Here is a 25805-nt window from a genome sequence, read left to right on the forward strand (position 1 = left end):
AAATATATGGAAGCAAATGAAAATGAAACCACGACAGTCCAAACCCTTTGGGATACAGCAAAAGCAGTCCTAAGAGGAAAATACATTGCAATTCAGGCCTATCACAAGAAGCAAGAAAGGTCCCAAATACACAACTTAACCTCACACCTAAAAGAATTAGAAAGGCAGTAGCAAAGAAAGCCCAAAGCCAGTAGAAGAAGAGAAAAAATAAAGATTACAGCAGAATTAAACAATATAGAATCCAAAACAAACAAACAAACAAACAAACAAACAAACAGTAGAACAGATCAATGAATGTAAGAGCTGGTTTTTTGAAAGAATAAACAAATTGATAAACCCCTAGCCAGACTTCTCAAAAAGGAAAGAGAGAGGACCCAATTGATAAAATCACAAATGAAAAAAGAAGAGATCACAACCAATACCATGGAAATACAAACAATTATTAGAGAATACTATGAAAAATTATATGCCAACAAAATGGACAACCTAGAAGAAATGGACAAATTCCTAGAGACATCACACACTACCAAAATTCGAAAGGGAAGAAACAGAAAATTTGAACAGATCCATAACCAGAGAAGAAACTGAATCAGTTATCAAAAATCTCCCAACAAATAGGAGTCCTGGGCTAGATGGCTTCCTAGGGGAATTCTACCAGACATTTAAAGCAAAGTTAATACCTATTCTTCTCAAGCTGTTCCAAAAAGTAGAAACAGAAGAAAAGCTTCCAGAATCATTCTATGAAGCCAGCATTACCTTGATTCCCAAACCAGACAAAAGCCCCACTAAAAAGGAAAATTACAGGCCAATATCCCTGATGAACATGGATGCAAAAATTCTCAACAAGATACTAGCAAATCGAATTCAACAGTATATTAAAAGAATTATTCACCATGATCATTCCTGGGCTACCGAGCTGGTTTAATATTCACAATCAATCAATGTGATACACTGCATTAATTGAAGAAAGGAGAACTATATGCTCCTGTCAATAGATGCAGAAAAAGCATTTGACAAAATACAGTATATTTCTTAATAAAAACCCTCAGGAAAGTCTGCATAAAAGGAACATACCTTAACATCATAAAAGCCACCCGTGAAAGGACCACAGTTAATATCATCCTTAATGGGGAAAAACTGAGAGCTTTCCACCTGAGATCAGGAACACAACAGAGACATCCCCTCTCACCACTGTTGTTTGGCATAGTGTTGGAAGCCCTAGCCTCAGCAATCAGACAACAAAATGAAATAAAAGACACCCAAACTGGCAAAGAAGTCAAACCCTCACTCTTTGCAGATGACATGATACTCTACATGGAAAACCTGAAAGACTCCACCAAAAACCTGCTAGAATTGATACATGAATTCAGTAAAGTCGCAGGATATAAAATCAATGTACAGAAATCGGTTGTGTTCCTATACACCAATAATGAAACAACAGAAAGAGATATCAAGGAATCGATCCCATTTACAACTGTACCAAGAACCATAAAATACCTAGGAATAAATCTAACCAAAGAGGTGAAAAATCTAGACACTGAAAACTATAGAAAGCTTATGAAAGAAATTGAAGAAGACACAAAGAAATGGAAACACATCCCATATTCATGGATTGGAAGAACAAATATTGTTAAAATGTCAATACACCCAAAGCAGTCTACACATTCAATGAAATCCCAATCAAACTAGCACCAACATTCTTCATAGAGCTAGGACAATCCAAAAATTTGTATGGAACCACAAAAGACTCCAAATAGCCAAAGTTATCTTGAAAAAGAAAACCAAAGCTGGAGGCATACCATCCCAGACTTTAGCCTGTATTACAAGGCTGTAATCACCAAGACAGTATGATATTGGCACAAAAACAGACACATAGACCAATGGAATAGAATAGAGAACCCAAAAATGGACCCACAAAAATATTGCCAAATAATCTTCGACAAAGCAAGAAAGAGTATCCAACGGAAAAAAAGGGTCTCTTTAGCAAATGGTGCTGGGAGAACTGGACAGCAACATGCAGAAGAATGAAAATGGACCACTGTCTTATACCATACATAAAAATAAATTCAAAAGGGATAAAAGACCTAAATGTGAGACAGGAAACCATCAAAATCCTAAAGGAGAAACAGGCAGCAACCTCTTCGACCTCAGCCACAGCAACTTCTTCTTGACCTGTCTCCAAAGGCAGACATGTACATATATATGTGTATACACACACACACACACACACACACACACACACAATGGAATACTACTCTGCAATGAAAAAGAATGAAATCTTGCCATTTCCAGCAACGTGGATGATGGAACTGGAGGGTATTACTAAGTGAAATAAGTCAGTCAGAGAAAGACAGATATCATATGATTCCACTCATATGTGGAATTTGAGAAACTTAACGGAAGACCATAGGAGAAGGGAAGGAAAAATAAGATACAATCAGAGAGGGAGGTAAACCATAAGAGATTCTTAAATATAGAGAACAAGTTGAGCAATGATGGTGGTGGGAGTTTAGGGAATGGGGAAAATGGGTAATGAGCACTGAGGAGGGCACTTGTTGGGATGAGCACTGGATGTTGTATGTAAGTGATGAATCACGAGAATCTACTCCTGAAGCCAAGACTACACTGTATGTTAGCTAACTTGACAATTTAAAAAAATTTTTTTTGCTTATACTCAATGGAATCTATCATAATCTATGGAAGGATGAAAGAGTCCTAGCATAACTCTTCTATAGTGTATACATTCCTCCTGTAATAGTTTTCTCTATATTTCCCCTATATTTCTCTATTTGCCCTTCTAGTCTGTGTTTGTATAGGTATTGTGACACAAATGTGCAATATCTCATGGCAGCCTATCTTATCTTTGGATGATTATCATAGCAGAAGATCTTTCTGAGAAACTGATATATAAAATATTTAATTATGCTATTTATATTACCATAATCAATCTATCACATTCTTTTATTTCAAAAATGACACTAAATATAATACGTGAATTAAAACTGAGAAGATAATTGTGTCTGTTTAAATCTAAGAATAGTTCTTTTTCTCTCTCTTTTCTGGTTCTCTCTATATGTAACTTTTGGTTTTTCAACACAAAATAGATATCTTTAGATGAATTTGAATAATTTAAAACTCTTTCTAAGAATGAAATATGGCCCTTTGTAGCAATGTGGATGGAACTGGAGAGTGTGATGCTAAGTGAAATAAGCCATACAGAGAAAGACAGATACCATATGTTTTCACTCTTATGTGGATCCTGAGAAACTTAACAGAAACCCATGGGGGAGGGGAAGGAAAAAAAAAAGAGGTTAGAGTGGGAGACAGCCAAAGCATAAGAGACTCTTAAAAACTGAGAACAAACTGAGGGTTGATGGGGGGTGGGAGGGAGGGGAGCGTAGGTGATGGGCATTGAAGAGGGCATCTTTTGGGATGAGCACTGGGTGTTGTATGGAAACCAATTTGACAATAAATTTCATATATTAAAAATAAATAAAAAATAAATAAATAAATAAATAAATAATATTTTGAAATGCCAAAAAAAATAAATAAAATAAAATAAAACTCTTTCTAAACCCCCAGAAGACAGGAAATGTATTGAGTTTTTAGGTTTACCAGGTTAAATACTGTATCCCAAAGATTCATGTCTACCTGAAACCTGAGGATGAAACCTTATTTGGAAATACAGTCTTAGACGATACAATTAGTTAAGATGAGGTCATACTGGATTAGGGTAGGCCCTAACCCAATGACAAGTGTCCCGGTAATAATAAACGGAGACATAGATAAACACACAGGGAAAACACCATGTGAAGACACAAGCAGAGACTATAGAGTTGCAGGTGTTAGTCAAAGAATGCCAAGGATTGCAGGCAACCACCAACCTTGCCTACACCTTCATTTCAGTCTTCTCGTCTCAAGAACAGTAAAAGAATAAATTTCTGTTGTTTTAAGGTACCTCTAATTTGTAGTACTTTGTTATAGCACCCCTAGAAAACTGAAACATTTGGTAATAAATACTTCATTATATTAACAGGTATTTGATTTGCTGACATGAAAGAAAACTTGAGAAAAAATCTGTTTTGCTAGAATAGCTACCGGTCACAGTCAACATTCTTGGGATACAGGATAAATTCAGTCCCATTTCTACTTGACAGTCTTTCAAATCTTTGAATAGAGCTAACAAAAATCTTGTTCCCTGCCTCCTTCTGTATGCCTCTCTCCATTGGCCCAATCTTCTTTATCAACTCTACATATTTCCAATTTATCCCATGGATCCCAATTTGATATTATTTTACATGGTTAAGAACATGGATTCAGGGGGCACCTGGATGGTTTAGTCAGTTAAGCATCTAACTCTTGATTTCAGCTCAGGTCATGATCCCAGGGTCATGCGACCAAACCCCACGTTGGGTTCCATGCTGGGCATGGAGCCTGCTTAAGATTCTCTATCTCCCTCTCCCTCTGCCCCTCCCTGTCTCACACATGCTCATATTCTCTCTCTCTCTCTCTCTCCCTCTCAAAATAAATAAACTTTAAAAAAAAAAAAAAGAAAAGAACATGGACTCAGGATCTACACTACCTGCATCCTAATCTAGTTCCAAATTTACTTGCTATGTGGCCCTGGGAAAATCACATTACCTCTCCGTGCTTCATTTTTTCCCCATCATTAAAAAGTGATACTATTACCTATGTCTTAGAGTTCTTGTGAAAAAAAAAAAAGAAATTAATAAATATGTAATGTATGTCAACAAGTGTTTGGCAGATGGTAAACGCTATATGTAAATGTTGTTGATGATGATGATAACCATGATGATTATAACAAAATGAGTATGTGCCAGTTTGTCTGAGTAGTACTCCAAGCTGAATATAATATTTGAGATTGGGCTGATCTAACTGATACATTGTAGAAAATGGCTTCTCTTGATAACTGGACCACTAACAGTGAAGCTTCGTATTGGTCTTCTGGTGACCGCAGGACTCTTGATTTATTGAAATTACTTTTGAATAAAACATGTAAATCTTTTTTTTTAATTTTTTAAGCTTATTTATTTATTTATTTGTGGAAGAGTGGGGAGGGTGAGAAAGAGAGGGAAAGAGAATCCCAAGCAGGTTCTGCACCATCAGTGCAGAGCCCGATGTGGGGCTCAGACTCACAAACCACGAGATCATGACCTGAGCCAAAATCAAAAGTCAGATACTCAACCAACTGAGCCATCCAGGTGCCCCAAAATACATAAATCTTTTTTTAAAACAATGTTTGATACTAGCACATATCTGTACAAAGGTATTTCAGACTCAAGCTTCATCTCTGTGAAATTTCTTTAGTCAGCACAGCACATTCACTTTCTACATCCTACCTCTATTACCCACTGTATATCACTTTTTTTGTTTTTGTATTTTAGTTAGGATATATTATGTCATATCATAAAATATAACTATCATATCATATACATACATATCATAAAATGTGACTATCTTAAGTTAATTTAATGGGTATTAACAAATTCTCAATAAAAACAATTTCAGTAAAAAAACACCAAAAATTGAAAAATGGAAATTATTTGTGTTATACTAACAAATTGTTCAAGAAGTTTCTTCAGAAAATATTTTCCAAAAAACTTCATTAATATTGGCATAGGTCTGATTAATCTACCTATGGAGTAGGTTTTAATCTACCAACTGGAGTCAAAATTTCTACTTGGAAAACATCTCAGTCAAAACATGCTATATACACATTACTGACATTGGTAACAGTCGTAATGCATTCTATCCCAAAACAATCTGCCTGGAACTTCAGCATTGTGCCACCACCTGTTCTCTCCTTCACTGAGAATATCATCTCAGGGTAAATGACAAAAGCAAAAGCACAATGCCAGAAAATCAGAAATTCTGACCTTCCAAGTATATATAATTGACTTACTCATCTTTAATAGGGTAGAAGCTAACCAACAGAAACTTAATTTACCTGTTAATAGGTAAAATTAATATGAGGGTCATATTCAACTTTTAGGTCTCAAACTTCCCATCCCTGAATTACAAAATATGCTTTTTAGCAAATGAAAATTGTTAAATATTATTTACTTATTCACCAGAAGACTTGTGTTATAATGCTAAAATAATCAACTAGAAAATTGAAACTCATCAAAATAAGTAGATCTATTTGTGTCAGTAAAGACCAATTTTCAAAGGATAAGGAAAAGGAATACTGTTCATTAACTGAAATGAAAGCATGCAGGAAATCATTCCACAAAAAGCTTTCATATTTGATCCATTTAGTATTTAATCAAAGAAGTCTGTTTATTTCAACTGAAACAAGCCTTTTGTGGTTATTCAAAAATTTAGGTAGGAATGTAATGTGATTTTCTGATTTTTCCAGTATAATCTCCTATTATTCAATAGGTTTATTTAGAACACACAAACTATTTTTTTTCCAGAGTTAAACTTAGCCAAGAGCCCTGGGGCTTTTACAGAAGTGAAAAAGAATGCATTTAAAACTGAACAGAATACATAGAGAACAAAGTATACCATTAAAAATAATAAATCGACAATAGCCACACAACCTCAGTCTCCATTAAACTCAAAATTCATTGATAATGTATAAATTCAATGATTTAGAGAATAAATGTCAAGATTAAGAAAAATAGAAGATTTAGTCAGAGAAAGACAAATATCATATGATTTCACTCATATGTGGAATTTAAGATACAAAACAAATGAACATAAGGGAAGGGAAGCAAAAATAATATAAAAACAGGGAGGGCAGGGCGCCCGGGTGGCTCAGTCAGTTGAGCGACCGACTCTGGCTCAGGTCATGATCTCACTGTTTGTGAGTTCGAGCCCCGTGTCGGGCTCTGTGCTGACAGCTCAGAGCCTGGAGCCTGCTTCTGATTCTGTGTCTCCCTCTCTCTCTGCCCCTCCCCCACTCGTGCTCTGTCTCTCTCTGTCTCAGAAATAAACATTAAAAAAAATTTTTTTTAATAAATACAAACAGGGTGGGGGGGGGAAACATAAGATATTCTTAAATATAGAGAACAAACTGAGGAGTGCTGGAGGGGTTGTGAGTGGGGGTGGGCTAAATGGGCAAGGGGCATTAGGGAGAACACTTGTTGGGATGAGCATTGGATGTTATATGTAGGAGATGAATCACTGGATTCTATTCCTGAAATCATTATTGCACTATATGCCAACTAACTTGGGTGTAAATTTTAAAAAAATAAAAATCAAAGATAGAAGAGTACAAACTAAAATCAAAACTAAACATATGATTTGCATTTTGTAAAGCTCTTGAGATTGCATCTTCTTACTGAATAAAATGTCTTCTCTAATAGCAATGAATAAAGAACTACAGGCAGTCTGAAATACTGTACAAACTATATGGGTGCAAATCACTATGTTTAAAAGAAAGTCTTCTCAAGTCTGTATCTCCAAATACCTACCAAATGTGCCCTCTCACCAGCATCATTCACAATCACCCAAGGAGTTCACACTCTCACCATCTTTCATCTGGATGACAGCAGCAGGCTCATCACCTCCCTGATTCCTGTTTCTCTTCACTCCAATATGTTCAAGCATCTGGCAGTATGGAAATAGGCTCTGCAAAGTCAAAGGTCATCATGCTAACCCTCTTGATCAAAATCATTAAATGATTCTCCCACTGGCTACATAATAAAATTGTCTAAATCACTGATTTAGGGATTTCCACATCATCCAAAATGTGAATAACAAAGACTGAATTAACCCACCAACCTGCAACAACTAAAAACCAGACAAAAATATGTGAAACAATGGTTTTTAGACACTGACATCAGGCAGTAAAGGACACTGAACCCTGAGAGAAAGTAAACAAATTAAGTGGACCCGACAATTGCTATAGCTTATTCCTTAGTGAGCATTTCCAGACTGCAGGAAGGAGGAATCCAAGCAGAGTCCAGCGGTCTCCCTGAGCTGAAGCAATAGAGAGTTGAAAGCCAAGAAAAGACAAGAAGGTTGGAGTTCACAGGGCACAGTACCAATGAGAAGAGAGACTAATAGGAAGAGAGAAGTCCAGAGATCCACAGAGGACCTCCCTGAGTCTTCCCCTAAATACTTGATTAGTACCACCTGAGGCCAGGGAACAAACCACATAAAAGGAACAGAGAGAGTGATTCTCCAGAGCTCACAAAAGGCAGGAACAATTTGTGTTCTCAACAGCCAAGGGTTGGGAAGTGGGGGGGGGGGGGGGGGGGGGGTAGGGGAGGTGCAAGTAACCGTCTTAATTCCTTGGGCTTTAGGAAGAAATTTCAGAAGGGTATTACCTCAGTAGTATGGAAAAATTAGTCCTAGACTAAATGCTGCTATGGACCCACCTTAAAAAAAATGAAAAACAAGACTTAAAACGATCAGCCATGTCCAAGTGATTTAATTACATCTCAGAAAAATTCAAGATTATGTACAAGAACATAAAAATATTCACCACTCAACAGAGTAAAATTCACAATGTCTAACATCTAGCCAAAGACCACCAGGCATGAAAAGAAGCAGAAAAATATGAGCCATAATGAAAAGAAAAGTCAACCAAAACAAACTTCAAATCAACACAGATGAAATTAGTAGATAAGGACATTCAAAGTTATTATGACTATGATGCATATTTTTAGGAATAGATATGAAGAATACCCTGGATAAAATTAATAAATTAGACACTACAGAAAAAAAAAGATCAGTGAACAAGTTACAGCAATAGAAACTCTCCAAAATGAAACACAAGACAGACTGAAAAAAAAATATGAACAGAGCATCAATGAGCTGTGGAATAATTTTCATTGGCCTAATATGCATGTAACAGGAGTCCCCAAAGGGGAAAGGAAATGAAAAAGATTTGAGGTAATAACAGCCTAATCTGATGAAATTTTATTTTTCTAAATTTGATGAAAACTATAAATCCAGGGATCAAAGCTCAACAAACTCCAAATACAATAATAATAATAATAATAATAATAAATAAAATTATACCAAGGCATGTCAAATTACTTTAAAGTTAAATTACTTTAAAAAGATATAAAGCAAAAATCTTAAAAACCAAATAAAAAAGACACATTCTATACAGAGTAACAAAAATAAGAATGACAGCAGACTTCTTATAAACAATGCAAGCCAGAAGACAGTAGAATCACATCTTTAAGATACTGAAAGAAGAAAAAAAAAATCAACTCAACATTTTAGGCCCTGTGGGGAGATTAATCTCCCCAACCAAGAAACATCAAACATCCTAGCCTGTGAAACACTTTTGCCATGGCAGGCAGCACCAGTATGAACCAGTATGGAGAACCACATAAACCAAAAAGACCAAAATAACACTTCAAAAGCTCTGAAAATTAAACTGCCACTAGAATAACAACTCACAAAATTAGACTATGTTCCATGTGCTAAATCTAAGTAGAATGACTAATTAAATGGCCAAAATGTCCAGGATATAATTTTAAAAAATCACCCATCATATAAGGAACCAGGAAAATCAAAACCTGAATGACAAAAGACAATCAACTGATGTCAACACAGACATGAATCAGACACTAGAATATCTAACAAGGATTTTAAAGCACTGTCAAAAAATTCATCAACAATCAATCACAAATTCTCTTGGAATATGAAAAACTAGAAAATATCAGCAAAGAAAGAGAAGTCATAAATCAAAAGGAAATTCTAAAACCAAAAAATAAAATACCCCACCAAAATAAATAAATAATCCCTAAATAACCCTAAATAACCAAAATAAAAATCTCAATGGATGGGGATGGGGTCAATAGTACACTAGATATTGCACAGGTTAGAATTACTGACATTTAGGATAAATCAGTAGACTTTACCCAATCTGAACTAGACAAAATAAACTAAAACATAAAGAACAGAGTCTCAGGGGACCCATGGGACCATAACAAAATATTTAGTGTTCACAACACTGGAGTGTTGGAAGGAGAAGAGAGAGTAGAACTGAAAGTGTATTCAGAGATAATAATGGCTGAAACATTCCCAAATCTTGCAAAGCCAACAAAAAATTCAAGGAGATGAGTGAACCTCAAACAGGATAAACTCAAAAGAAATTTACACCAAGACACCTCATAATTAAACTTCTGGAAACTAAAAAGAAAAAGTTCTTAAAAGAAGCCAGGAGAGAAAGACTACATTGCCACTAGAATAAAACCAATAACAATAAAAGAATGACAGCAAATTTTTCACCAGAAATCATGGAGGTCAGAAGGAAGTGGCATAATACTTTTCAAGAGCTGAAAGAAAAAACTGTCAACTATGAATTCAATTTCCAGCAAAACTATCCTTCAGGAATGAAGGGAAAATCCTGATGTTTTCACATAAAAAAAAACTAAAACAGTTTGGCACTAGCAGACTTACCCTTAAACATCAGCTAAAGGAATTATTCAAAGAGAAAGGAAGGGCTAAAAGAAGCAATACTGAGGCATCAGGCTGAAAGAATAATAGAGTAAAAATATAAGTACATGCAGTAAACTGTCATTTTCTTTTTTTTTAATTTTTTTAACATTTTATTCATTTTTGAGAGACAGAGAGTGAGCAGGGGAGGGGCAGAGAGAGAGGGAGACACAGAATCTGAAGTAGGCTCCAGGCTCTGAGCTGTCAGCACAGAGCCCCATGCAGGGCTTGAACCCATGAACCATGAGATTGTGACCTGAGCCGAAGTTGGACCCTTAACCAACTGAGCCACCAAAGGGCCCCTAGTAAACTGTCATTCTCCTTATGAGTTTCATAAATCATATGATTAAATTAAATTATAACAATTCAATGTTTGAATACTTTCTATAATAATCCCGAATAGTTGTTAGTCCTCTGCCTTAAACATCTCTAAGTGAAAACAAAATCACTACTTCCCACATTATTAGAAAGTTCTTTCTTATGTGGAAATAGTTGTTCAAAATCCCAGTCTCCCTAGAACAGTGGTTTTGTTTTTGCTCAGGTCAGTCACCCTCAGATCCAGATCCAACTAACATTTAAGTGCAGTTACTATACATGAGGCATTTAATCCTACCTACCTATGAAATCAAAATACTAATCTCCACTTTACACGTAATGAAATAAACTTACATTTCAGGTAATATTTCCAAAGTCACACTGCATAAATGAGTGGCAGACCACAAATGTGAATCCCAGTCATCCTAAATCTAATACTCAAATGTTTCTCAACCAATGGCTGGTGTCCTGATATCAACTGGCTCCAAACCTCTTCTCAGGGCACTATCATCCACTCTGTAGCCTTCTTCTAACAAACGTTGGGATCACTTAAAATTTCTCTGTCCTTGAAGCTTACTGCTTGCCTGACAGGGTGGATGAACGGGAACTGCCAGAACCAACTCTTCTTTCAACATAGAACGATGTTGAGCCTTGTATATGACCCTAGTAAATCTATGCAGTTCTAGGGCACTGGCTCTCTCCTGTTCCCTACTGAAAGAACTAGCCTATCCCAGGGTTAGCCCAGAGACACAATCATTAATATTTTCTGTACTAAATGTAACACGATAAATATAAGTTCAACCATCTCCCACAAGTAATCCTTCAACTACTGTGTCTTCTCAAAGGTAAATATGTTTTCCATTTCCTTTCTGTGTCAGTCACTCTTTTAAGTCCAAAACACTTTCTTATCTCAAAACACTAGTACATTAAAGATATCAACAGTAATATGAATAAACAGGAAAAAACCCAAAATATTATCTTCCCACAATAAATAATCTTAGAAAGTCCTCACAGATATACACAATTAAGTTTTGTTAAAAAAAAAAAAAGATTATCAAGAGATCTCAGGCCTGTCTTAGCTTTATCTCTAACTAGCAACCTTAAGAAAATTCTCTAATTTCTCTGAACCTTGGTCTACCACCAAAAAATGATCTTAGGTCTCTTCTGGCTCTAAAATTCTATCCATGATGAACAAATATCAGAAAATGTGAAATATACACATGTTACCACTAGAGGGCATAAAACCATGCTTGTAGACAAAAAAGTCTCTTCCAGATAGATTACCTTCCTAGGAAAACTATACTCATTTCAACTATATGAATTTAAACTAAACCTCAATAATTTGTCTTCTGGCAAAGAACTCCAGGCTACTGCCTATTGTTATTTTGTATGATATAGAATAAAAGACCTTTCTGCACTGGTTAAAGTTATCTTAAACCAAACTCAAGATTACAAAGACATGCTTATTTTGTAATACTGAGAAAATAGCAACCTGGCAAATGAAAGAGAGGTAGAAGAAGAAAGAACTTCTTTCTTCTGTAGAGGGAAATAGGGGGAAGAGAAAAAGAAGCAACTTTTAAAAAAAATTCTGCAGTATAATTGTATATCTGTGCCTTTCAAAGTATTTTAGAAATGTATTACCATTATATACAGAATATTTAGCCTCTGTTCATAGTACAGCAGAAAAAAATACTCCCACATGAGAATTCCAAATTTCTTAGAAACAGCTTAACAACACATATTAGTTAGCAGAATCTAAAACATATTAACCCTTTTAGAATGAAAAGAGAATAGCAAATTTAACACAATTCTTCTCTACTATGACTTGCTGTATCACTTTGTGCTGTTTAAATTTCCCTCCTATTGAAAACAAGATTACTGTATGACAGGTACTTAGTTTTAGTATAAGAATTTTTAAATAGAACATTTTTAAACTAGGGAGAAAAGTTACTGATCGAACAACAGCAAAGGTCACCGTGTTCAACATTCTCAAAATAGATATTCCTATTTGTTGCACAATGCAACCAAGCATGATACACCTTTCTGATTACAACTCTTTCAACATGTCCCTATCAATGGCTTCCCTAACCCTAAGTCAACAAAAGAGAAGGCAGAAAAATCTCCATGTTTTCAATTATCTAGCCACCTGTGCCTTACAAATCAACCAGGCCTTTCAACAAATACAGATACCAGATATCTTCTTCCCAAATATATTAAACATGTCCCTCGCCTACAATGGTCTCCCCTTCACAAATCCATATTCTTTTGCATCTCTTAACTTCCAACTCAAAGCTCACCTTTGAGCAGAACTACAGCATAGATAATTCAAGCCTTATATTTTCTGCTCAACTCTTCTTAAAAATCAGACTTCCTGTCCTGCAAAACAAAAACCAAATTCTAAGACTGGATACAATATACTTTACTGCAGGTTGTTTTGCTTGAGACTCTCCTGAAAACAAACACTGCCTTCTCCTACGATAAAAGAGCACCTTTCTCAAGCTCCCAGTGTCATCCATCTATACTCCTTATTGAGCACTTCTACAGGCAGAGCAAATTAATCAAGACCCAAATGGGATTTTCTATCTTTTCTGTAAAACCTGTATCCTCTCCTCCATTCCCTGTCTCAAAGAGCGGCACCTTATCCATCCAGGCATTCAGTGTCTCAGTTACAATTAGGTTGACTAGCACATGACAGAAAAAATACAATATCAGCGATTTAAATAAGATAGAGGCCTCCTTCATTTCATATAACAGAACTCTAAAAGGGGCACCTGGGTGGCTCAGTCAGTTAAGCATCCGACACTTGATTTCGGCTCAGGTCATGATCTTGTGGTTGTGAGATCAAGCCCTGCATTGGGCTCTGTGCTGACAGCTCAGAGCCTGCTTCAGATTCTCTCTCTCCCTCTCTCTCTGCCCCTCCTCTGCTCGCACTCTCTCCCTCAAAATAAATAAATAAACATTAAAAAAAAAAAGAACTCTAGAAGTAGGAATCCAGGACTGACAGATCTATGATCTCAGGAATCCAGCTTCTTTTGGTTCACCACTCTACCATCTACAGGGTTTGCCCTTCACTGCCATAGTTTAGTATGTCTGTTAGAGCTCCAAATAACACATCCATGCTTCAAGTAGAAATTGAGAAGAAAGAAAGGCACAGATTAAGGAGAATTCCTAGAAGAATAATATCACTTATATTATCACTGGCTAAACCCTAGTCGCATAGTCACGCCCAACCAAAAGGGAGTCTTAGTTATTATACTTAGTTAAGTAATTATACTGCTAAAAAAATTAAAAATGAAAATGAAAAAACACAGTTTTGTTTCTGAAGAAAGAGAAAAAAATAGGAAGCAACTGGTAGTTTCTACCAGTCTGCCCATGAGTCAGTCAGACAAAGTGCCAACACATTATACAGAGCCATCTGTCAACCAGGCATATGGGGAACTCCCCAGGGATGAAACCATGGGTGTAGGGTTATGAGAGGTTGCAGTACATAAAGAGCTTTTTGCTTGTGTGACATACATGTGCTCTCAGTACCCGCATCTTGCCCAATCCTAGATATACCACTTCTTTTGATGATGGAATGCTGCTTGCTAGACATGCCCTGCGTATATGTAGTTCATGTCACTGATAACCAGTATTGGGATATTCGTTCTCTGTCAGAAATAACAGCAAGCCTTTTTCCAAAGTAGAATATTTGCTTGCCAAAGGAGATGTAGCTTAGCTCCAAAATCAAAGGGCCCTTACTGTGATTCTCCTTTCAGAGCTTACAACAAGCTCCATATAGCAACCAAACAACAGTTTTACAAATTACTCAATAAAGGGGTTATAACAGTATACTTATATGTAGTACATTCTGACTCCAAATCCAAAGAGACCCACCAGTTACTGCAATCCTTTTGGTATCAGGGAATATAAGATGTAGTAGCTTTTCTTCTATTTCAGAAGGGACATCTCAACATATCCCAAAACACTATAATCTCAGAAACTTCATGAAGGTGTCAGATCCTAAAAATTTCTATGTATTTCATATACCCATCATCTGGGTCCTTTACAAAGGATCTAGGATGTCTGCTGGTTTTCTATCACAAAGTACTGTCAAATAGCATGATATTATCACTGTATAGTACCAGTGGAACATACTCTGAGATTGTGAGATAAACAAAATCCCTATACACTAAACTATGGCACAGAGCTAAAAAGCTGATATAACCATGGAGGCAATATGGTGACACTGTACTACATTGTTGGCTATTTCTAATATTTTCTGTTATGAGAGAGAAAGAGACAGTGTGTGTGTGCGTGTGTATATGATGAAAGGCCTTTGACAGAGCAATACTTAATCACCAGGTGTCAGGGTCTGTTTCTAATAAACAGATCACATATGGAGAACCAAACACCACTAGAGTGGTGGAAGCAGCTTATGATCACACACCATCGTTCTCCAGGATCTGTCTTCCACACAGGCAAAACAAGTATTAAATGCAGCCTGAACCTTTCCACTCCTGAATCTTTCAAGTCTTTAACGTGGCACAATCTCTGTAATTCGGGATGTGAAACTGCTTTTGGCTTATTATCTTGGTAGAAAGAGAGAGCTCCAGGGGGTTAAAGTTGGCTCTTCCTACAATGGGTAAGCTCTTAACCCGTGGACATGGAAGTCAATTTGGGAATCCTCCCAGCTGTCAAACACATTTATTCCAGATATGTACTAAGAAACAAGATATAACCACAGGATGAATTCATAAGACTCACCAGGCCTACTATGAAATAGTTTCACACCAAAGCTTCATTCCATTTCTGATTTCCATAAAGCTCCCACTCTGCCTGGTGAGACAGGGTGGTATCCTGAATCACTAGGAATTATCTTTAGCTCAGGTTCCAATAACCCCTGAAAGGTTTGAGTATTTTCCCCTTCCTGGTCCACAGTTATACTCATAAGTGGCCAAAAGTCTCTTTCTTTAGGGAAAGCTATGAAGAAAATTAACTATACCTACTTGTGATATCACTCCCCCCACCCCCAAAAAAGAAAAGTTCTGCCTCAATGGAAGGTACTTCAGTGAGCCATCTCTACATGGCAGTCTTAGGGACTCCTTGATCAATTTGTCTACAATGATAACCATGCCCACCTTGCCTATGATGGTTAAGTTGTCACTTGCCTCTGCCATTCCAGGATCCCACTGAATTCAGAGGGCCCATCTTATAACAGCATCTCTCATGTTCATACGAAGGCTAGACAAAATAGCCACTACAGCACTTTCTAAGGATGTGACATTCCCTTCATCACTTTAATTTCTTAAAGATAGTAGAGAATATCCACCTTGGGGGACAAAATTAGAGATTAAGGAAGCCAGCTAAACATAATAAATTCACCCCACATTCCTGATTCCCCAACTCTGGCATCTCAACTCTATTCAGTGTAGGTTGCTACTGAATCAAGGTTTTAGTCAGCCAAACAAGCAATTAGAACCAGTCCTCGCTGCCTGAGCAATCACCAAATCTGAAATCTCTCATTAAGTGAACCTACATTAATAAATTCAACTCAAACTAAAATTAGATTCCTCCTTTCCTCGTCTAGCACCCTCAAAATCCAAATTTATATCTATTTCCTAGGTTTTTGCTAATATAAATGAGTAAAATATTGGCAATTCTTTTGATGCATAAAACTTGTCTTTAAGTTTGAAATTGGCCCCTTGGACTTTCTGGGATCTGACTCTAGCAATAGGTCCAGAGACTGTGAGATGGTTGGGATAGGAATGAGAACAGCCTTGGCTCTACAAGGTATAGTCAAGGAAGGAGAGGTTGCTTCTGCTGGCAAGGGAGGCTCAGTAAAAATTACAGATTAAGAATACCTAAACAAAACAAAACAAAAAACCTGAAGTCAATCCAAATACTCAAAGTGTCACCATTCCAATTCTTGGAATCTCACTCTATCCCAAACAATGCCCCCAATTTACACCTAAGAAGCCTGATTAAGCTGTGGATTCAACCTATACTGTAAGTTCAACAGCCTGTTGGATCAGACCCTCCACCTGATTTTGGCTCTGACAGCCCTGGAGTCATAAGATGTAAAAGGTTCTTTTAAGCCAATCACAACAACTCTTTTGTTCTCTAACCATAACTTCAGCCAAGACTTTAAAACTCTGCCACCCATGCCATTTGCCTTAAATCAGAGTTTCTTGAGCTCAGCACTATTGACATTGTGGGCCAGATAACTTTGTTGTTTTGGTGGAGAGGAGGAAGTCCTGGACAGCAGCATCCCTAGTCTCCACCCACTAAATACCAACAGCACCCTCCTCCCCCCCGTTGTAATAATCCAAAATGTCTCCACACATTGCTAAATAGTCCCTGGAGGGCAAAATCACCATAGGTTGAGAACCACTGCTTTAAAGTCTGTAGAGGCGTTAAAAATAGCCAATCCTCCCACAATCTTTATATTTCTTTGTCTCCTAGAATACATCACCACTCAGTCCACCAAAGCTCTGCCTTCATTCAGGTGACTGCTGGTGAAAACAAGTAATTTTTACCACTACGCACCAAGGAGTGATTTCAAATGATCCTCCCCCGCCACCCCATATTTCTTGAGGATCTGTTGCCTGGAACATTTTTGGTACCAATTACTGTATTGGTCAAGGATCAGAATCCCATTCTAAGTAGTTTAAGCAAAAAGGGATTTAATACATGAATCATATGGAGAACAAAATCACTGGAAAAATGGAAAGGCAGGCTCTATCTAGAGTGAATGAGCTCCCAGAAACAACTCCTAGCCTACAGAACTATTCTACCTCAGCCACAATCAGGAAAGCTGTCACCATCACTGCAGGAAGCTGGCAAACAAGGAAGCTGCTGCAGAAATAGAAAGCCACCCACTTAATTATGTAGCTACTACACAAACTGTTAGCTTGAAACCATTCTATCTCACAATCCATGCCAACAAAATTCAAACCCACTCCTACCTCTATCTCAGCTTGGTTCAGTTCCAAATCAAAGTGTATCTGAAGGGTAGAACCTAAATCATGTCTAGAAACAAAGTAGCCAACAGACAAAGACTATACTGGTCAGGAAGACTATTAAATACTCTCACTCTGAAAGTCACATTTCTCACTATCATTTTAAAAATATATTTTCCAAGAGACATACTGAGTTTTGACCTACTAATAATGCAGTTTCCTGCGCCTGCCTTACTGAAAAGTAGATTCCAAACTAAGGTAAATACCATCTTGTAGGAATCTCTTTATGTATCATCTGGCCTGCAATAAAAAAGAAGGCATCATTGTTAACTGCATCAGTAACAAAACCATGTACCTCTTAGGATTTTGAAATTCAATATTCTCCCATGCCTACTACAATGGTTTTGTTTTGGGTCCTCCTTGTTTCTTGCATGGACTAATGTAATAACTTCGTAGCTGTTTTCTCTGACTTCACTCCAAATTATTTTCCTCAATCCTGCCAGAATTTGTCCAGTTAACTGACTTCTCATCACAGTCAGGATAATGATCAAATTCCTAATGATCTGAATCTCACTTAACTCCCATCCATACCCTTCCTTACGAGCACTCTAGTTTCAACAACCTATGTATAGCACCCCAAATGAGTAGGTCCATTCAAATTCATCTAGCTGCCTTTGAATATATTATCCCTTCTGCCAGAAATGCCTCTTCAATTCTATCTCCTTTTCTCACATCATCAAGTTAATTCTTTTTTTTATTTTTTTTTTTAACGTTTATTCATCTTTGAGAGACAGGGAGAGACAGAGCATGAGCGGGGAAGGGGCAGAGAGAGGGAGACACAGAATTGGAAGCAGGCTCCGGGCTCCGAGCTGTCAGCACAGAGCCCAATGCAGGGCTTGAACTCACAAACTGAGAGATCATGACCTGCGCCGAAGTCGGACACTCAACCAACTGAGCCACCCAGGCGCCCCTAGTTAATTCTTACATATTTTACAAGATTAACTTAAAGTGTCATCTCTTTAGAAATGTTTCCTGACACTTGTGTCCCAAGACAAAGTGTTCCTTTTCTGTACTTCCATAATATCTTATTCCAAATTTTTAAGGAAGAAAAGTCCAACAGTTGGTGTAATCTCCAGCAGTATTTGGCTGTTTTAAAACATAAGAGAACCAAAGAATTGTTAGGTTCATTCAATGCTGGGAGTATTCGATTGAGACAATAAGGAGAATAAGGCACCTGAGGGTAGATAAGAACAAAAGTTACAATAAATAGCTATGGAATTCTAACTAGAAAAGGGAAAAAAGATGCTAAAAGGGGTTGAGAGATTTCATTCTATTGTTGAAAATATCCAAATTATCTTAAAACTTTGTTTTTCATTACAATGAGTCAAAATCTTCCCCAAGTATTCTCACCAGTTGATGTCACCTCTAATTACAAAGAATAAGTCTATTCCTTCCTTAATATATAAAAAGCTGTATGAAGACCATAATCATGATTCTCCCATCCTCCCCTCCTATTTCTTCTAATGGAACTGAGAAATCTTCCCATTATAGATTGTTCTAATCCTTATTACATAGTGTCTGATTAGAGTTATACAACTTAAGGAATGTGGAAAAATAGGCTCAAAATAAGAACTTAAAAAAATTTTTTTAATGTTTATTTGTTTTTGAGAGACAGAGACAGAAAGCAAGTGGGGGAGGAGCAGAGAGAGAGGGAGACACAGAATCCAAAGCAGGCTCCAGGCTCTGAGCTGTCAGCACAGAGCCCGACAGAAGAACTTGAACCCATGAACTGTGAGATCATGACCTGAGCCAAAGTTGGCCACTTAACTGACTGAACCACCCAGGCACCCCAAAATAAGAACTTTTTAAAGGATTAAAAAGTAGAAAGCTAAGAGATAAGAAAGAAAATTTATCTTAGGAAAAAGCTAACATTTAAATTTGTAAGCAAACTAATGTCTAAATGAGTAGTCTAAAAGTCACAACAGATAGTTCAGGAGTTAAAGACAGGTACAACTTACTCTAATTTCTTAGATTCTTCCATAGTAAGTAATCAGCAGACACTATACTTTTGATAATTCAAAAAACTTAAGTTTAATAATATTATGTAAATAAATTAGATTAAGAATATTAACATAGCAAACGTATCAGGAAGTAAAGGGAGAAGTTAGTTATTAAGTTTACTAAATTGCCCATTTTCCATATTGGAGAACCAATCGATGCTATCTAAATTTATTCAATATATTCATTCCTCCATTATGTGTCCACCAACAAAACAAAAACAAAACAAAACTAAAAGACATTTCAGTTTAAGAAAACAGGAATGAGAGTGGGCATGGTAAATGAGACTTTTCACTTTATATTCTTCTATTTCCTAAATGTTTTCTTTACAAAAAAAAAAACAAGGGGCACTACGTGGCTCAATCGGTTAAGCGTCAGACTCTTGATATCAGCTCAAGTCATGATCTCACAGTTCGTAAGATCGAACCCCACATCAGGCTCTGTGCTGACAGCACGGAGCCTCCTTGGGATTCTCTCTTTCTCACTCTCTCTCTCTTTCTCACTCTCTCTCTCTCTGCCTTTACCCTGCTCAGCACTTTCTCTCTCAAAATAAATATTTTAAAAACTTTTTAATTAAAAAAACAGCTAACAATAAGTTATTAATACATATGAGAAAAAATTAGTAAAATTCGTGATTATATACTTAAAATAACAAGCAACTACTTAACAAGCAAATGAAACAACTACTGACAAGTTTCTTCTATTTATACCTCTGAAAGTAACATCACTGTAAAACAACAAAATGCTCACTGCTACAAGTCAGAAACAGTGATGCCTCTACCAGAGGCCAACATACATCACTGCTTCCTGATAATATTTATAAGGGGAAAAAACTGAGCCAGGAGAGATGTTACCGTATTTTATAATATTCTCTAAGAGTAAAGATAACTGGTAATCATTCCAGACTTCTCCTTATCCTTTAACACAACACACACAACAAATCTGTTACCAAAACCCACTGTTTCTTCTCCTAAGTTCTCACTTGAATTCATTCCCTCCTCTTTACTACCACTCTCTTAACTTTCATAATTTCTTGCCTTAATTTGTATCCATACCCCCAATTTTCCCCCTTCTGTGCACAAATGCCAAAATAATCATTATAAAACATGTAAATTTGATAATGTCACATCCACATTTAAAACATGTCAATGGCCTCCCACTACCTATAAAATCCAAAGTCCTTGGCATGACATTCAAGGCCCTTCAAGATCTGGTTCCAGCCCAATCTCACTGGCTTTTTATTTTCCCACATCCTTATATTACTCCATAACTGAGGCCATACCAAAACCACCTGCAATTCTTCTAAAAGTTATTCATTTTAGGCCCCCACATATTTACCTATGCTCTTTCTTCTTTCTAGGGAGTCACTTATTCCATTTTTCAACTAGAACACCCTGATTTCTTATAGATACAACACAGAAATCCTATGCTCTAAAAAGTCTTCTGTGTCTCCTCTCCTCACTACCGGATCAGGTTAGGGTTCCCTTTCTCTGTGCTCTTCCTAGTATCCTGTTTATGCCTCTATCATGTCTCCTTTCACTTATTTTCTGTTTACCTGATTATCTTCTCCATTAGAATTTTAAGATTTCCATTTTAAGATCAGGAAGTGTGACTTTTCTCTTTGAATCAGGAAATTTATAAAAACAATATTCAAAATGGCAATGACTTAACTAATTAATTAGCACATGATATGTCCAAAACCTGATATCTACAGTAGGGAACTTAATACTGAAAGGACTTTCCCAATACAAAAAGGAACAAGGCAAAGTTCAGCTTCTGGTACAGCTAGGTAAGCACCTACCAGATCAATCCTCACACAAATAACTATAAATTGTAAACAAAATACAAAAGTCAACTACCTAAAGACACTGAAGAGTGACCAAAAGAAGGCAAACACTGGAGGCAAGTCAATAGCTGGAAGAGAGTAGTATTGGGTGAATTTCTCATTTAGAGCCTTTTCCTAAGGGCAGGTCCAGTTAGCACCACAGGGGTACCTAAAACTTCATATAAAAACCTCACAACCTCATCGTCTTCAAGAACTAGAGCACAGAGTTCAGGGAGACCACAGATGTTGAAAAGAGGAATCTCAGAAAGAAGACAGCTAGAGAAGGAAAAACATAAAATCCAGGTACAAACTCTACAATTTTCTGGCTCACTTCTGAAGCACATATGCAAGGAGTAAACTGTAAGAAGCCTAACTAAGGATAAAAGAACTGAATTAAGACTACCACCCAAGAGACAGAGCTTAGAATTTGAGTCCAATCAGGTTAATTAATTGCCTGCTAAACACATGTATCAATACTTTTTGAAGGAATATAACAGAATTCAGAGACCCCACAACTTCATATTCACAATGTCCAGGATGCAATCCAAAATTCTTTGACAGATAAAAAAAATTCAAAAAGGAGGACTAAGTACATATTGCTCATATGTTAAAATTAGTAGATAAAGACTTTCAAGCAAGTATTAGGACTCTGCTCAATGATACAGAAAAATATAAAAACATAACAAATAAAAAGAAACCTTAATAGAGCAATGGAAACTTTAAAAATAACCAAATAGAAATCTTAGCCTGAAAAATAAAATATCTAAAATTTAAAATTCAATGGATGGGCGTAACATGAAAATTCAATGGATGAGCGTAAATGAAGATGAATGAGTAAAAAAATTCAGTGCCCTTGAAAATAGACCAATAAAATTATGGAATCTGGACAAACAGAAAGGAAAAAAAAAAAGATTCAGGGGGGAAAAAGGGGGAACAACAAAAACAACAAAAGGAACAAAGCCTGGGGGCGCCTGGGTGGCGCAGTCGGTTAAGCGTCCGACTTCAGCCAGGTCACGATCTCGCGGTCTGGGAGTTCGAGCCCCGCGTCGGGCTCTGGGCTGATGGCTCAGAGCCTGGAGCCTGTTTCCGATCCTGTGTCTCCCTCTCTCTCTGCCCCTCCCCTGTTCATGCTCTGTCTCTCTCTGTCCCAAAAATAAATAAACGTTGAAAAAAAAAAAAATTTTTTTTAAAAATTAAAAAAAAAAAAAAAAAAGGAACAAAGCCTTAGGGCCAGCAGACCTGCACACAAAATGCTAAAAGAATTTCTTTGGGCTGACGAAAAATGATACTAAAGAGAAACTCAGATTTTCAGAAAGAATAAAGAGCATTGGGAATGTCTGGAAATATATTCATTAATTCAACAAATACTTAATAAGTACCTAGGATAAACAATGTCTTTTAAGCAACAAATGTGTTTCATTAACCTTGTAAGTAGATCATTTTGTAGATCATTTTGAGGGTGCCTGGATGGCTCGGTCAGTTAAGCATCTGACTTTGGCTCAGGTCATGATTTCATGGGTTTGTGAGTTCGAACCCCACACTGGGCTCTCTACTGTCAGTGTGGAGCCCACTTCGGATCTTCTGTCCCCCTCTCTCTTTGACCCTCCCCAACTTGCACGTGTGCACGTGCTCTCTCAAAATAAACTTTAGAATAAAGCATTTTTATTAATTTATGCCATATTTTCAGGGATGTTTTATCAGTTCTCTACATTCCAGCCATAAGTCTCTATACATTTTCCTACAGACTGAATGTTCGTACTTCACAAAATTCATAGGTTCAAATCCTAACCCCCAATGTGATTGGTATTAGGAGGTGAACCTTTGAGAGGTGATTAGGTCATGGGGATGGAGCACTCATGAAGAGTTACTGCCCGTATAAAAGAGACCACAGAGAGCTCCTTTGGCCCTTCTGACTTGTGAGCACACAGCAAGAAGATGGCTGTCTATGAACAAGGAAACAAGTCCTCATCAGACATTGAATCTGCCAGCACCTTGATTTTGAACTTTCTAGCCTTCGTAATGATAAGAAACAAATGACTGCCATGTATAAGCTTCCCAGTCTATGGTATTTTTGTTATAGGAAACCAAATGGACTAAAACACCTCTCCTAAATTGTGTATTTGAAAGTCTTATTCATTTTATGAAACCAAGAATACAAATAAAAAGTAACATGGTAGGCACACACTGCTTTACTTACTGACTGTAAAACCTAACAAGTTAGAAATATGGACATCAATTATGTTTCCTCTCTGTCCCATGTCCAGTTCCTCAATATGTCCTGTCATCTCTGTCTCCTAAATATATCTTGAATCCATCCAATCTTTATTGCCTCTACTCAAGACATCATGATTTCTTACCTAGATTACTATTTCCCATCTCCCCATACATTATTCACACAACAGACAAAAATTGGATCATCTCAGGGTGTCTGGGTGGCCCAGTGGGTTAACAGTCTGACTCTTGGTTTACGCTCAGGTCATGATCTCACAGTTCATGGGATCCAGCTCCACATCGGGCTCTGCGCTGACAGTGCAGAGGCTGCTTGGGATTCTCTCTCCCACTCTCTTCCTGTCCCTCCCCCACTAACGCACGTGCACATGCTCTCTCTCAAAATAAATGAATAAACATTTTAAAAAATTGGATCATGTCACTGTTCCTAACTGCCTACTCATTGCACTTTGAATAAAAATCCCTTGCACTATGAATAAAAAATAAATTACTTACTAAGCTTACAAGATGTGTGTGATCAGGCCCCTACTTCCACAACCTCATAAAACCCAGTCTAGTCTCAACTTCACCCATTATATTTCAACTATAGAGTCCCTCTTTTCAATTCCTTGAACATGCCAAGATGTTTTATACCTAAAGTTCTTTTTATAGACTGTTTCCTCAAACTGCCTTAATTCTCCTACCCTGTCCATCCCCTAGTACAGTGGACTGAATGATTCCCCCACAAATTCATATGTTGAAATCCTAACCCACAATGTGATAGCATTGGAGGTAGGGATAGATAGGAGCCAGGGTTTTCAGAAGGTCATGAAGGTAGAGTACTCACAAATGGAATTAATGTCCTTATAAAGAAGTTGCCAGAAAGCTCTCTTGCCCTGTTTGCACCATGTAAGGATACAACAAGAAGATGGCAACCTGCAACTTAGAAGAAGGCCTCACACCAGAACCCAACAATGCTGACTTCCTAATCTCAGACTTACTGCCCCCAAAACAGTGAGACAACAATTTCTTTGTTGTTTATAAGCCATCCAGCCTGTGGAACTTATTAAAGTGGCCTGAACTAAGACACCTAGCTATTCTCACAGCAGACTCCTTCTAATCCTTTACATGTTTGTTTCTATGTCACTGCTTCAGAGTGCTAGTCCTGACCATTTTGTCAAAAGTTGGTCTCCTCATTATTCTGTATTGTTCCACTATTTTCCCCTTTATAACACCTGTCATGAATTCTAAGTATGGTGTTTTTGTTTTCTTTTGCTTTTTTATTCTCTGAGACCCCTATAAGACTATAAATCTATGAAAATAAAGACTATGTCTGCACGATTTACCAGGATGCCCAGTAGCCAATGCAACAAAAATACTGAGAGTGTTTAATAATTTTTATTAATCTTATTAAGTAAAAACCAAAAATAGTCTTAAATAGTCACACACCTCAAATACTGTTTCATTTTTAATGGTTTATTTGACATCTCAGTTTACCATACCAGGAGTAGGAAGGTGTAAGGAGACTGACTTCACAAATAAATGTTCATGCAAAAATTTTATTAAAAACAAAGAGAACATAAAATATTTCTTTTACTGTCCCTGAGAATCTGTGTTACTCAGAATTACTTAAGTTATATAAATAAAAAACAAAAACAAAAACAAATCACTGGCAATCTTCTAATCTAACCCACATCAGAAGTATGTCTTAAAATACAACTTGAGAATATTATCGAAAATATTTAACTATTTCAATTAACAGAAATAAAAACATTCCTACTTGCATTAAAAAAAGACTTGAATGGAACATTAAATTCTACCAGAAACATGAAAAGATCTTTTAAACAGACACAGCATTTTGAAAACTCAATTTCCTATCAAGAAAGCAGTTGTCTAAGTGGTATAAGAATGTTCTTTAAAAAATAGTAAACATCTAAATCCTAGACAAAGAGTACTCTCTGTCTCTAAAAACTAGTTGTAGAGGCTGTATTTGTGCTATTAAAAATAGAAGTTTATTTCCTAATAACTGTTCT

General features: G+C 36.8%; 1 protein-coding gene across 6 annotated transcripts in view; it reads right to left on the reverse strand.

The window, feature by feature from the left end:
- SBF2 (SET binding factor 2) overlaps positions 1-25805 on the reverse strand; it is a 501522-nt gene that overhangs the window by 416052 nt on the left and 59665 nt on the right. For 3 of the 6 annotated variants that reach the window (XM_047877109.1, XM_047877110.1, XM_047877107.1), the window contains exon 1: positions 7497-7590. The exons of the other annotated variants lie outside the window; for them this stretch is intronic. In XM_047877109.1, the coding sequence (XP_047733065.1) occupies positions 7497-7575 (79 nt within the window). In that variant the 5' untranslated portion in view covers positions 7576-7590. Of the gene's footprint in view, positions 1-7496; positions 7591-25805 lie in introns of those variants that run through there. 6 annotated transcript variants of the gene reach the window in all.

Source organism: Prionailurus viverrinus, chromosome D1 (assembly GCF_022837055.1).
Source record: "Prionailurus viverrinus isolate Anna chromosome D1, UM_Priviv_1.0, whole genome shotgun sequence".
NCBI lineage: Eukaryota > Metazoa > Chordata > Mammalia > Carnivora > Felidae > Prionailurus > Prionailurus viverrinus.